Source organism: Cygnus atratus, chromosome 15, assembly GCF_013377495.2.
Source record: "Cygnus atratus isolate AKBS03 ecotype Queensland, Australia chromosome 15, CAtr_DNAZoo_HiC_assembly, whole genome shotgun sequence".
In the NCBI taxonomy this organism is placed as follows: Eukaryota; Metazoa; Chordata; class Aves; order Anseriformes; family Anatidae; genus Cygnus; species Cygnus atratus.
This window is the reverse complement of record NC_066376.1, coordinates 16,060,976-16,075,384: the sequence shown is the minus strand read 5'-3', so window position 1 is coordinate 16,075,384 and position 14,409 is coordinate 16,060,976. Positions and strand designations below refer to the sequence as shown.

At 42.2% G+C, this 14,409-nt stretch overlaps 2 protein-coding genes across 9 annotated transcripts in view; one reads left to right on the top strand and one right to left on the bottom strand.

The window, feature by feature from the left end:
* The window catches only part of HAPSTR1 (HUWE1 associated protein modifying stress responses), an 824,185-nt gene that overhangs the window by 216,206 nt on the left and 593,570 nt on the right, over positions 1-14,409 (bottom strand). The window lies entirely within an intron of this gene.
* The window catches only part of MAPK8IP3 (mitogen-activated protein kinase 8 interacting protein 3), a 72,079-nt gene that overhangs the window by 12,795 nt on the left and 44,875 nt on the right, over positions 1-14,409 (top strand). For 5 of the 8 annotated variants that reach the window (XM_035548795.2, XM_035548792.2, XM_050713737.1 and 2 more), the window contains exons 3-6: positions 874-944; positions 1,687-1,778; positions 8,391-8,414; positions 11,559-11,610. In XM_035548795.2, coding sequence (XP_035404688.1) covers positions 874-944; positions 1,687-1,778; positions 8,391-8,414; positions 11,559-11,610 — 239 coding nt within the window. The remainder of the gene's footprint in view (positions 1-873; positions 945-1,686; positions 1,779-8,390; positions 8,415-11,558; positions 11,611-14,409) is intronic. The other 3 variants (XM_035548791.2, XM_050713740.1, XM_050713739.1) reach the window with 3 other exon arrangements.

Below are 14,409 nucleotides of genomic sequence, written 5' to 3'. Positions count from 1 at the left end.
AAGCAAAGTTGTGCACCAGACATGATTATACAGTTTGCCTTACATGACCATGTAACAGCTATTGTGCAAATATTTCACATTTCTGTTTGTTTGTTTGTTTTAATGTAATTTATGCAAAAGCTGAAATCTCTGGCTTCTTAGGTATAAAATTCTGAGTCATCTAAAGGATGGGATATAGCTACACTAATTTAGCAGTGGGTTCAGTGCTTCTCTTGCATGGAACATGCTTAGTCTCTCCATCTTTGGGTAGACCAGTGCGGTGCCAGGAGTTGGACTTGATGATCCTTACAGGTCCCTTCCAACTCGGGTTATTCTATGATTCTATGATCTGTGAGATTTGGGCCATCGGTAAAGCTTTTTGTACCTGGTTTCCAGTTTCTTCTTGTGCTTGAACAGCACCTCCTTTTTTTTTTTCCTCATATAATGATCACATTTATTTATTTGTTCGTTTGTTTGTTTATGCACGTGCTTTCTTAACAGTTGCAGCTGCATTTTGTTGGTTGAAGTTCCCATCATGTTTTGTGTAATACTTCTTGTACTCAAACAGCTGGGAGGCACCCACCTCAGAGGGTAATTTAACTTGTTGATAAACCACCACATTTATAGGGTACCTGGCTAGTGCTCTGTTTCTGCACTTCTGTTGCACCGCCCAGTCTGCCTGTTTTGGGAACATGCTAGTACCCATGACGTAAGTTTGTAATGAAAACCAGATACTCCAATTTGCATTATTGTTTCCGTTTGTTTCATTCAGTAGATAGGAGTTCATTTCTAACAAAGTATGCCTGTTTTGTAGTATAAGCTTTGAGACTTTTCTAGTTGCTCTGGGGAGACTGATCTGTATGTTAGCTAATGGTTGGAATCTTTTCTTGATAGTTTCACGACTGGAAGAGCGTGAATCAGAAATGAAGAAAGAGTATAATGCTTTACATCAGCGTCACACAGAGGTAGGCTATCATCTAATTATTTCTGAACAAACAAACTCTTACCCTGCCCATAAAATCATGTCAAAAAATTAATCTTTACCATACTGAACTAGAGCTTCTGAATCTTGAGAAGAACTTCAGGTATACCTGAAGGGAGGATGAAAAGATGATGGAGCTAGGATCTTTTCAGTGATGCCCAGTGACAGGATAAGAGGCAAAGGGCACAAAAGGGAACATAGGAGGCTCTGTCTGAACCTCAGGAAGCACTTTACGGTGCATGTGATGAAGTGCTGGCATAGTTTGTGCAGGGAGGTTGTGGAGTCTCCATACTTGGAGATATTCAAAAACCATCTGGACATGGTCCTGGGCAACCTGCTTTGGATGGTCCTGCCTGAGTAGGGGGGTTGAACAAGATAACCTGTATAGGTCACTTGCAAACTCAACAGTTTTTCATTCTGTGAAGAGAGCCCCCCTGTCTCATCTCCCGCTACTAACTAGCCTCCAGGATACCTTTTACATTATTTTTGAATATGTTTTTTCATGGTTCTTGGTTAATCCGAAGTCATTTCTGACGTAATTTTCTGATGGATTTTCTGTCAATTTATTCCATTCAATTATGTCATCAGCTTAGAAGAAGAGCAAAGTTGAGGAGCATCGTCTTATTTCACCTGTTTTGTTTTGTTCTTTAAGAAAAAGGGAAATTAGAAATTGAGTCTTTTCTTCTCTTGTGTTTGGCTCATGGATTTTTTTTTTCTCCTTACAGATGATCCAGACTTATGTGGAACACATTGAACGATCCAAGATGCAGCAGGTTGGCGGAAATAATCAAACTGAGGGCAGTGTACCTGGGAGAAGGTAGGGCCATAACCTCTCCATATAACATATGCCATCCAGGAACTTGTAAACTGAGTGCACATATTTGACAGAGAAACAAACCAGAAGAAGAATCTTTTCGTCTGGGCATGAATTGTAGCTGAAGTTTTTTGTAATGGTTGTGGGTGAGTTGTAGGTAAGTTTTCTAAGGCTTGACAAAGAGGACCTTTTTGTGTTCATTTACAAAGTTCAGACCTTATCACACTGCCATGGGTGGAGGACATCTGGAAAAATATGTTTGTATTCTCAGGTAGCATGTAAAAGGTTTATCCGTAAACTGAATGGAGGTGGCAGAGAGTATTCATTTGTGTGAATGCCTGTGTGTGTGTGATAGCCAGCAAAACTGTAGTAATTAAATCCATTAGCCATTATATAAGTTTTTCCTCAATTTCTTCAGGGGAAAATTTCTGCAGGTCAGTCACCCAATAGACCTACTTATGAGAAAGAAACTGATTTTCCCCCGTTTTCATAGAACCAGCCTTTGTTTAAAGAATGACAGTAGTAGTAATGAAGTTCAGTACACAAAAGCCCTAGTATTTTGTAGTCTTAGACCAAATTTAAAGCACAGAAGTTGCAATTGCATTGATTTCATTACAGATGCATTTTATATACCAGTAATACTGCCCTTGGGGTGAGAAAGAAAAGAAAAAAAAAAGTGGTGTTCCATAAGTACTGGAAGACTAGAGAAGTAATAATCAAATAAAACATCATATAAATCTACTCAGAATGAGCACAACCTATTAAGCCACTGAGACGTAAAAAATATGTTTTCTGTGGCGATTTTTATGTCTGTCAAACTATTATTTCTGTTAATGAGCTTTAAACTAGCCAGCTTGCTATGCTGGCCTTTGGGAAAACAGACTTTGGCCTCTTCAGGGATCTGCTTGATAGAGTACCATGGGACAAAGACCTGGAGGTAAGAGAAAAGAAACCAAAAATATCAAATATGGTAATATACCAAAATATCAACCAAGAAAGCTGGTTGATATTCAAGGATCACCTCCAAGCTCAGGAGCAATGCATGCCAACAAAGAGGAACTCAGGCACAAACACCTGGAGGCCTGCATGGATGAACAAGGAGGTCCTGGCCAAACACAAGCAGAAACAGAAGGCCTACAGGAAGTGGAAGCAAGGACAGGTAGCCCGGGAGGGATACAGTGACATCGTCTGAGCAGCCCAGGATCAGGTTTGGAAAGCCAAAGCATCGTTAGGATAAAATTTGGCCAGGGACATCAAGGGCAACAGGAAAGGCTTCTATAGGTACATTGGCGATAAAAGGAAGACTAGGGAAACTGTGGGCCTTCTCCAGAAGGAAACGGGAGACCTGTTTACCTGGAGTATGGAGGAGGTTGAGGTACTCAATGACTTTTTGGCCGAAGTCTTAGACTTTTTGGCCAGCAAGAGCTCCAGCCATGTAACCTGGGACCCAAAAGGGAAAGGCAGGGCCTTGGAGAATGAAGGACTGCCTGCTGTGGGAGAAGATCAGGATGGAGACCATGTAAGGAACCTGAAGGTGCACAGGTCCATGGGACCTGATGAGATGCATCCGAGGGTCCTGAGGGAACAGGCAGATGAAGTTGCTAAGCCATTATCGATCATATTTGAGAAGTTGTGTCAGTCTGGTGAAGTTCCCACTGACTGGAAGAGGGGAAACCTAACCCCCGTATTTAAAAGGGAAGAAAGGAAGAACTGGGGAACTACAGGCCAGTCAGTGTCACCTGTGTGCCTGGCAAGATCATGGAGCAGATCGTCCTGGAAACTGTGCGGAGGCCCATGGCAAATAAGGAGGTGACTGGTGGCAGTCAGCATGGCTGCACTAAGGGCAAACAGTGCCTTGGCAGATCTGGTAGCCCAGTGCGATGGGATTAGAGCATTGTTGGCTAGGGGAAGAGCAGCTGGCGTCATCTGCCTGGACTTGTGCAAAGCACTTGACACCGTCCTGCATGATATCCTTGTCTGAAAATTGGAGAGAGATGGATGTGATGGACGGACCGCTCGGTGGGTAAGGAGTTGGCTGGGTGGTTGCACTCAGAGTTGCGGTCAAGGGCTTCAATGTCCAGGTGGAGACCAGTGACGAGTGGTGTTCCTCAGGGGTCAGTACTGGGACCGGCGCTGTTGAACGTCTTTGTCGGTGACATGGAGAGTGAAATTGAGTACACCCTTGGCAAGTTTGCCAATGACACCAAGCTGTGTGGTGGGATCGGACACGCTGGAGGGAAGGGTGCCATCCAGAGGGACCAGGACAGGCCTGAGAAGACTTAATCTTTCAAACAAATATTTTTATTGTCCTTACCTGTTCTTTTTTAATTCTTTAATTTCTTCTGGCCCTGAGGAATATTAAAAGGTTTCATAGATATACTAGGCACAAGCTGTGACAGCCTTTGGTCTAAAAAATATACAGACGCAGTACCAGCTGCATAGGAGTACTCAAAAAAGACTGCCTGCTAGGTGTGTCGTCTCGTGTCTTACGAAATATGTCTGACTGGTCTTTCTTAATACCTGCGTACTTCATTTGGTTAATACTGCTGTACTTCACTCAAAAACCAAATCTTTGGAAAGCATTAGGGTAAGAAAAGGTACAGCATGTCAGACTATACACAAAGGACAACCTGGGAGAAGACATGGATATGACAATACTAGGAAAATTGATAAACAGAAAGTCATGAACATTTTTGAAAGGGGAATGGTATCATCTGTTTAGGCATAATGAAATGTGAGAGAAGAGCAGTAAGCAGAATTTGGATGTGAAGAAAGAGGAAAATCACTAATGAAGAAAGATAGTAAGAATAAATGTCAGATGGGTTTGAGGTAATGAAGAAGAAAGGAAATTTCAGGCCTTGGCTTAAGAAATACAAGTACCCTAGAAGTTGTGCCTTCCTTTTGCTGGATTGGACGGCTGTGGAGAAGGCTGAATTCAAACTGCCAAAATTTTGATTGTGTATTGTAAGAATGAAAAAGGGAGAGAAAAAGAGACAACCCCCTCCTTCCCCCCATGAAAGAGGTTTGAAGGATGCAAAAAGAGAGTAGTAAAAAACATGAATTTTTAGAATGTTTGGTAAATAGCTTGAGACTCCTACCAGGTTCACTGCAGCCTTGATATTCCTTCCCCTGCTAGCACTCCGTTTTCTGCCAGAGTGGTGGGTATGAATGGAAGGTGGGACATCCTGCTGGGCTGGGAGACTTATCCTCTGGTTCTGTACTGGTAGTATTGTTGGTCTATTCTCCCATGTGCTTGGTGACAGGACGAGGGGGAATGGGCTAAAGTTGCGCCAGGGGAGGTTCAGGCTGGATATTAGGAAGAACTTCTTTACTGAAAAGGTTGTTAGGCATTGGAATGGGCTGCCCAGGGAAGTGGTTGAGTCACCATCCCTGGAGGTCTTTAAAAGACATCTAGGTGTAGAGCTTAGTGATAATGGTTTAGTGGAGGACTTGTTAGTGTTAGGTCAGAGGTTGGACTGGGTGATCTTGGAGGTCTCTTCCAACCTAGACGATTCTGTGGTGTGCACACAGGGTTGATGGCGTTAACAGTTTTGTTCACAACTTTTGGCAGTGTAACATCATTGCATATGTGGAAAATATGGCACAAAGCCTTCCATAGACCTATTGTTGGAAGGAAGGTAGGATGCAGAAGGAAAGTGGGCTCAATAACTGCAAAAACATACATATTTGAGGCTTCTGCTGTACTGCATGCCTTTGCTGTCGGATGACTTTACACAAGCTCTTAGACACTCCATGGTAGAGGATAAACAGGGTAGGCTAAGTCTTGTTGCGAGAATTAAAGTTGTGTTTTTGCAGTGGAAAATTCCACTAACCTTGCATATTCGAAAGTGATTGTGCAGGCATAACAGTGTGTGGCCAGGGTGTTAAGCACATAAGGGGACAGTGGAAGGTCCCACTGTTCCAAAACAGGGAGGATGGCAAAGAAAAACAAGCAGTTGCAAAATCAGCAAAACCAAAAAATCACAGGCCCCTCCAGTCATGAGAGAAGAAAAAAAGGGAGAAAGGAAAAATTAAAGGTTGGTCAAATAAAATTGTATACACATGGCACCGTAAAAAGCATCTAGTATGTTGTAGTACTCCGCCAGTGAGGAAATGGGAGGAATCAAGCTTCAGGTAATAGGGGATACAAGGTTATGATACATTTCTGCAGCACGCTCCTCCTTGCAGGACGCCTGCCATTGCAATTGCAAATAAAAATGCTTCTTCCCTGAGATCCTCGCTTGAGCATGTGTTACTGGCTGCTGATTGTTTCTCACATTGTCAGTCCAGCTGAGCTCTCCCATCTGAAATTCATGGACATTTTACAGGAAGAACAGCTGTGCTGATGTCCGCATTTGTATCTTGCTACTGTTTCCATGTCTCAGGTGGGGACTGGGTGTGCTGTGAGCTGATGAGCAGACATGGCACAATGTAGCTGGAGGTAAAGTGTCCACATATGCTCCTGTTTCTTTTGTTGTGCAGAGAAGCACAGCTCCCCTGCCATCCACTAGACAGAGAAGACTCAGCAACATCTCAGGGGGAGCAAGATCACGGTTTTAAACAGCTTTCACCTCAACTTGAAAGGCAGACTGGCTTATCTAGTTTTTCTCCTACATGTGCTTTCTGATTTACAGTGCAGTTCTCAATCAGATCTATAAGGAATTGGACCAGGAGCATTCTGGTCTGGATGAGCTCTTACCATAGTCATGGAAATCCCAAGCATTTCAAAACTTCAGATTTGGTCAGCTGCACATGCCTTCTCTCTGGATCTGTTTTTCTAAAATGACAGTAGTACTTAAGTCAGAAACAATTGCTGCATGACTCAAGCTCCCCCAGGGGAAAACAAAAACAAACAACAGTGAGTAGTGTTACTTCATTACCTTCGGTAATAATTAAAGATACTTTTGTAGCCTTGGCTGCAAGAATAACTTGCAGCGGGAATATATTGGTATCTCAAAAAGAGATCCTTCATTTATTTGGTTGATAAGGTATTTATCATTTCATTTGTAAGGCTACCAAAGCCTTTTTACAGTATGTACGTAAAGGAAGGAAAGCCACAGTTAATTATCCTTCTTCTTCTGAGGATCAAATAGTCCTTTCAGAAAATAGGATCTTACAGTATTCCTTCTAGAGAGGAGTAAATAAAGGTTGTGGTAGTTATTAAGTGGTCTGAATAGTAAGTTCTCAGTGCTATGTTTTCTGCAAAACAATAAATCAGCGTCACAACAGAGAATGGCTTAGAAGAATAAAAGCAATTACAGAAGACAGTGTTTGGTGTCTGGCATCCTAGCCATTGCCTGATTGCAGATTATGCTTACCCAATATCCAAATGAACTGTCCAAAATATAAAAATCTATAGAGGAAAAATATCAAAAGATAAACGGTACCCTCTCTAGGTAAAAGAGATGGGTATGATGGGTCTCTTCTCTTTCTCTTCTAGAAAGAGGAGACATGGTATAAAAAGAACTAGTAGTTTGTAGGTGTTCTTCTGAGTGTGAGAGCAGATGTTCATGAAAACATCCTCATCAGACTACTTTTTTCCTTTTCATCTGCCCTAGTCCGATCCTGGTCACAACTGTAATGGTATGAGTATGTTAGGCTTGTTTCCCTTCCCACTTATCCTTCTGTAAATAAGAATATATCTGTGCAATTACTTAGATGATAAAATCTAAAGGTGCTGTAGGCAAAAGCATGCTCAGGGCATCCCTCCTTTAACAGGTGCTATGCGTATGCACCTGCCAAGTTTGGATTGGAGTACACAGTAGAAATTGGTTTTAATGAGATTTCCCTTCCCGAATTTTCAAATAAGCTAAAATTAATCGTGACTTTATGTCATCGTTCAGTGAAAGAGACGGATAGTGAACAGCGTTGTTGGTTATACCTGCAGGGCCACCATTCTAAGGGCTTGAAGGGCAAAACTTTCATTTTTAAGAGTTTTCAGGAATTGCTTCTTTGTATTGGATGAATGCTTTGAAGTGTGGCATATTGCTAGTCTCTTGGAAGAGGAAAAAAAAAAAAAAAAAGAAACACTATTTCTGTGAAAGTCCCTGACAGGCCTTTATCTGAGTTTGTAGGAACAACCAGTGGGAAGTAGGACTTTTTCCTTCATTTCAAGCTTTGCACTGTTCAAGCATGTGCTGCGTTTACCTGTTGGGCACAAGCATTTAAAGATGTGTGTTTTTGTGTCACCGCACAGCTGTGTGTGGACGAACACCACCATTTGTGTTTGTCGGTGCACTGATGTTTTAGGGAAGATACAGGTATCATTTCCTATTTTCATTCACGAACGTGTTTGGGTGTGTTTTGTATGGTAAGCTCTGAAGGTGCATATTTGCATAAGACCATACATACCCAAAGTGTGTTTGTCTGTCATGTGAGAGAAGTTTGTGTGAGAACTTTTGGGGTATTTACTGCCATCTGAGAGGGGTAAAGAGTATGTTGTACACCTTCACATAGTGCGATTTAGGGCACATGCATACACTGTCTCTTTACACTGTCTCTTGTAGGGCTGCATGTTTGCATGACCTTTGTTCTCTAATAGTTGTTTTTCTTTCTTTTTGTCTTGCTTTTTGTGTGATTGCTGCTCTGTGTTGGCTGTTATGTTTGTCACTGCAGTCATCGCCAGTCATGGAGGAAAAGGTAAATCCTGTTGTTGCACCTTAATTCTGTTAATCATGGTTTTGGAGGTTGCTGTTGAGTGGCAATGGTGTGATGCTGGAAATGTACTGTTCAGGCCTGTTTGCCCTCTCTGTTTACTGACATTTGCATTAGACTTGCTCACGTGTGCCACTTCCCTTAACTGACGCAAAGGGAGGGCAACAAGCTGCCACATCAGGAAGAAGCTTGTCCCAAAACAGGATCAGCCCTGTGTGTTGGGATATTTACACTTCACTTCCCAGAATTTTGAAAAAGCTTTCTTTTCTTCCTTATTTTGAAATTGAAAGAGTACAAAATACGCATATTTTCTAAGCAGGGCAGAAAATGTATGTCATTAGTAACTCTCAGAAAGCACATCTGACTTTGGGCTAGGTAGTGAGTTCTGCGCCCCCTTAGCCTACAAAGAGGGCAGTTCTCATTTTTAAATGTTGACAAACTTAGTTTTGTTAAGTTTTATAAGCTGTAGGATGTTACTGAAAGAGCATTCTGACCCAGGTTTTCGCTACTGCAAACCTCTATAGAGGTGTTTGCTGTTTACCTTGTAACATGAAGTGGAACTAACCAAGTGTTGAGTCCCCCTGTACCAGAAAGGCTTAGGTGTGTGAAGGTAACTACAAAGGACTGTAGTGAGCACTCAAAATTTATACCAACCTTGAGGATACTCTAAACTTCTTTGAAGACTGATAAAGTCAGCCCCAGTACTGCAAAGCTTAAGTTAGCTGTTTTTGCTCTTCTCTGAGAGATGCAGAAGAGGCTGGAAAGTGTTTCCAAAGAAATTCAGAAAGGAAATTTTGAATGCAGTTTTCCTAACAGTCTACATTAAAATACCTTCTTGAAGATCCTACAGCTTCTGCTGCTGCTGGGACTTTGCACCTCTGTTCTTCGTTTAGCATGGATAATAAAGTTCATATGATCAGCGTACATTCAGTGTGGTGCTACATTTCCTAGCATGTTAAATGTGTTTTCATAAGAATCTAGAAACAAGCTGTGGGCTCACAAAAGAAATCTAGTAGAGCTTACCTGAAGAGGAAGTATAATTCAATATCTGTGTCAGCATGTGTTTGGGATTTGGGATTTGTCACAAATCTGGCATCCTGACTTATTAGGAGCAGGTGTAAATGGCAGGATGGAGGTGATAAATCAGTATTTGGGCAAACTGCAATAGAGTGTGTTCTCTATAAGCAAAAGTAAATACAATCAGATAGTGTCTGTGATCTGTGTTCCTTTAAAATTCACATACATGTGCTGCTGTTGTAAGAGGGTTTATCTATGAAACTTCCGTATATGAATCTTCAGGATTTTCAGGAGAAAATGGAGATTCTTAGGAAAAGTGCATCCCAAATATCCTTTCTGGACCACACTGAAAATACCTTTCTTCCTTCTCTGCCCTTCCAAGATGGGCCACAGCAAGCAGTTATTCCTCAGCAGGAGCTGCACTGGCGCAAGGGAGCAGCACGCTGTGTTGCTGAGAATGGAAAGGCTGGGCTATTTGCGTTCTCCGCAAATGTCTATTCTGTTAGACATTTCACTTTCTTTCTTCATAAATGAGCTGGCTTGTGCCCCAGCCCCTGTGTCAGTGTGTTTGAGTAAGCCCTGGGGCAGCCTTAGGTGCTGCTGCAGTCCTTTTGTCCACAGTCACAGATCACAATCACAGACCAGGCTGGGTTGGAAGGGAGCTCCGGAAGTCATCCGGTCCCACTCTGTGATGAAGTGGTTGTGGGGGTAGCTTAGCTGAGTCTTAGCAAAAATTATTTCTGTGTCCAGGAACACCACTGCACAGGGTTGGCTTGGAGCCTGATGGAGAAGGAGCACGTCTGTGTCTTTTGAGGAGATGCTCACTGATGCCCTATTTCTGGAATGTTAATGCTGATTAGACACCTTCCTTCTTTGATTTCCAAGTCTTAACATTGGTCTGTTGGGCAGTTCGAGCTGACCACCTTATGCACAGCCAAACATTTTTTGCATAGCAATTTAAACCAGTGCTGAGTATCATTAAAGAAAGGTACATGAAGGTCTGTTGTTATTAATGCTGGTGTACAGAATGGCAGATTTCATCACTCTCTGCACCAGAAAGCAGAAATGTGCAGTGAAGTGTGAATAGTCCTATCCAGGAGTAGGTGACATACCATTACTTAAACTCTTTGTGGGTTAATGTCACACAGGATCAGCTCAGTTCATCTCAAAGGCCACTGGAGTCCAGCTAGCAGAGGCTGCTGGGGAGATGCACTAAGTGGAGCTGTGGTCTGTCCCTGCAGTCCTGCTCCTCTGGCATGAAAGTGGATGCTGGTTTCAGCATGCTGCTTCAGCCTTTTCCACCTCTACTGCTTGCTCTACGTTTTCTCCCACTAGAACTTGGTCTCAAAATGTGTACCAGCTTGTATATTCAGAATCAAATCCAAGCTAGCTAATCACCTGCATTTGCAATAAAGGAGAGGGCTGAAGAGAATGCAGTTACAGACGTCTGGCCATATGAATGATGCATTCATTTATAACTCCTTTTAAATTCTGAATTTTCAGTGAGCTATAATTGGATATGGAGAGGGGATCGGAAAGTACAAGTATTACTTTTCTTGCTTAATATTGGAAGTGATCCAAAAACCACTGATTTCTGCTGTTGGTGCAAATCAGATTTGGGGTGGAATGTACAAAGTGGCATGTAGGTGACTCACTTAAGCCTCTTTCCTGTTTCAGTGATGGCACCTCTAGAATCTTTGGGATCTTCCTTTTTTTTTTTTTTGTGGGAGTTGTCTGCTGTAGCCCACAGCACCTCCATTTCTCAGAGGATACACTGGCTTAAATCAGCTCAGTTCTCTGCATTTTTCATTTCCCCACAATATTTTATACTGATAGTGAAGTTGTTTTTGTCTGTTTTGGTCACTTGAACGCCTCTGCCTTCTTAGACTCTCCCCAGGAAGATGCATGGCTCTACCAATAGACACCCTGGGTCTGAACAGACAACCCTTTGGAGGTGTGGGGTTGGGAATCCACACAGCTGCTAAGTGAGGAGTGCAACTCAGTTTCTAATGATGAATATTTCACATAAGCTGGTGTGCTGTTTCTTTTGTGTAAGACCCTTGTAAACAGCTAACAGATTGGCTTTCCCTTTCTCTCTGTTTCTCTGTTTAGCAGGAAGGAACGTCCTAACTCTCTGAATGTCTTCCCCCTCGCGGATGGCATGGTACGTGGGCAGATAGGGGCCAAGATCGTCCCAACACTGGACCACTGGCACCTGAGTGACCTCGGCCAGCTGCAGTCCAACTCCAGCTACAAGGTTTTATAGACCATCACGGAGCAAGGGTTTCCCACTCTTCCACTGTCAATAGCATCCCATGTTTTCATTAAGGTGGAGATAAATCTGTGTCCATAACCCTTTGCAGCCTCTTCCTGCTGTGCATTTACTCTGGTGGTAGCTGTACTGTAGGTGGGAGGATATCCTTTCACACATCTGGCATACAGTATGGGAGGGATTTAATACAGCTCCTCATGCTTCTTTTTACTCCTTGCATCAGTATTAATCTCCTTTACTTGGCTGGCCCGAAGTTGAAAGGAATGTGTGGGGAGGCAGTCAGTAATTTAGGGAAGATAAATCCTTCACCTTTTTTGTCTTATTTGGGAGAGGAAATGATGGAACCTGACCCTTCACTCCCCCTCAATAAGGACAGTGCTTTTGTACCTCAGCTGGGGCCAGGGACTGGGTTGCACTTGCTCTTCATTGTTTGTTCTTTTTGACTTATCGCTGTTCTGGCCTTCCTGTGTTTGGTAAAAAGGGATACTAAATCTCTCTGTATGCCCAGGTCCTGCACTGTGCTTAAAGCTCTTCAGTTTCTCACACATCTAGTCCATTGCTCTAGACTTACATTGTCTACATCCAAGTGGCCTCCTTGATGCATAGCTCAAGAAATTCTGACAAATTCAGTTCCATAGAACACAAAGCAGCAACTTCCTTTTTTTTTTTTTTTTTTTTTTTTTACACAGGCTATGGAAAGTAGCCAGAGCTTGGCACTGTGTCAAGCTTCTGCTGTTGCAGAAGTTGGAAATCCAAAATCAAGATCTTTGGATAGGATGGGGACTTGAAACCTAACCCTTGCTGTAGTGTTAAAGGCACAGAGACTTGGGAAACATAGCAATTTGCAGAATGCTTGTCAGGTTCTACAGTCATTTCTGAAGACTTTACCTGTAATTAATAGCATTGCCATGGAGCAATAGCATAATCAAGGATGAGGAAATGAAGATATGGTATGAATGTGTTACTGCAGACAGACTAGTGCTGTGCCAACACAGCACTGCTGCAGGGATGCACACAGCAACCAAAATGTACAGAGACCATACTTCTAGTTCTGGAAGGAGTCTGTTCCTTGGGGTCTCCAGTCAGTGCTGTACACTATGATGTGAACATGCTCTTGAGCTCTCTATTGATCAGGCATGTGTGGCAGGCGTAAGTTTTTAGAGGAGAGTTGGTAGGAAGCTGGGGTTAGATCCACCTTCCAGACTTCTGAAGGCATAATTCTTTAAGCCATGCCGTTGCAGAGCTTCTGAAAGCTTTTTAGTGAGGGTTGAGTGGATCTCATTGATAACTCAGCACCTCCATTGCAGGAGAATACAACAGGAATGCAAATAAATTGTAAGCTTTGATTTCCAAGTTCAGGTAATGGAGGGTTACTGGTCTGATCATTTAGTAATTTATTCTTGGTGGTGTCAGAGAAAAAGTCAATTTCTGGTTACAAGAAAACATTGTGCGGAGGCAGTACTGTGCTACTCAAGTCAGATACTACATGTGTCTGATGGGTAGTGCTGGGGTTTGTTTTGGTGCTTGTTAAAAAAAATCAGGAGGTCTTAAGGAGGACAGCTGATAGTTTGCAGATAGAGAGCTTGGGCTATGGAAGACTTGGATGGTTAATGCGTTATGGTGGATTTCCTAAGAGTATGGAACAAACCTGTGAATAATTAAAGGGAGTGATTAACTGACGTGCTAGATTTGCAATTTGGAATGGAGTATTTGTCTTGTGCAAGCTACTTACTCTGACTGAAGTGCTATTTCTCAACTATTCTACATGACTGAAATCTCAGCAGTAGTGCTCATATACTCCTTGCCTCTTCTTCAGCTGCTCTGATATTTTGTTGACATTGACTGCACACGTGTAACTCACCTTCCCAATACGTATATCCTGACTCTTCTGACTAGTTTTTCTGTTTCATGGGGCCATACTGTACTTATGTTTTAAGTGTCCTTTTCTACTTTTTATTACTATTTTGTTTAAGCTGCTGTTTTTATTACTTTACTTTTAGATTCAGTTGTACTTTTATTTTATATAATAATTTGGAGTTGAAAGTCCTTAACGTTTTTGTTTTTATGTACTATGCTTTCAGTGTTATAACCATACAATTGTGGCTACTCATGGTGACATATGACTGCTATGAATGTTGGGCCTTTGCAATGCATTTTGGAGGTCACTACTACACATTTGATGTTTAGGAGGTTGACAGGTATGGCTGTAGGTAAGTGGTGGTTGTGGAGAGTATTCTTTGTGTGAGCTATGGGTTATGGAGAATGCCTCCTAGGCTGTAGAGGAGACCTGTATAGTTAGTGGAATATTTAGCATTAACGGAGCAATCAGAACAATAGAAGGAAGATACCAGTGAAGTTTAATAGACCTTCTGGACTGTGAAGAGGAGTGTCTTTGTAGTGTTTACATTTGAGATGAATTTCTCCAGGGCAGGCTGGTAGGCTGATAAAGAACATACTTTAGATAAATATAAAATTCAGATGTATAACCAAAAATAAATGAAAGGCAGACAATAATGGTGTAGGATTTCTGAATGACATCTAGTTCCGAAAATCAAGGAATGACATGTTGACCCATCTCGATGTCTCTTCTACAGTGCTAAGATCCTCAAGGACTTAGGTTATGCTTACAGACTTACAGTGCGTACAAGGAGATCTCTGAATCCATTCATCCAAAAGAAGTTTTGTTTGGGG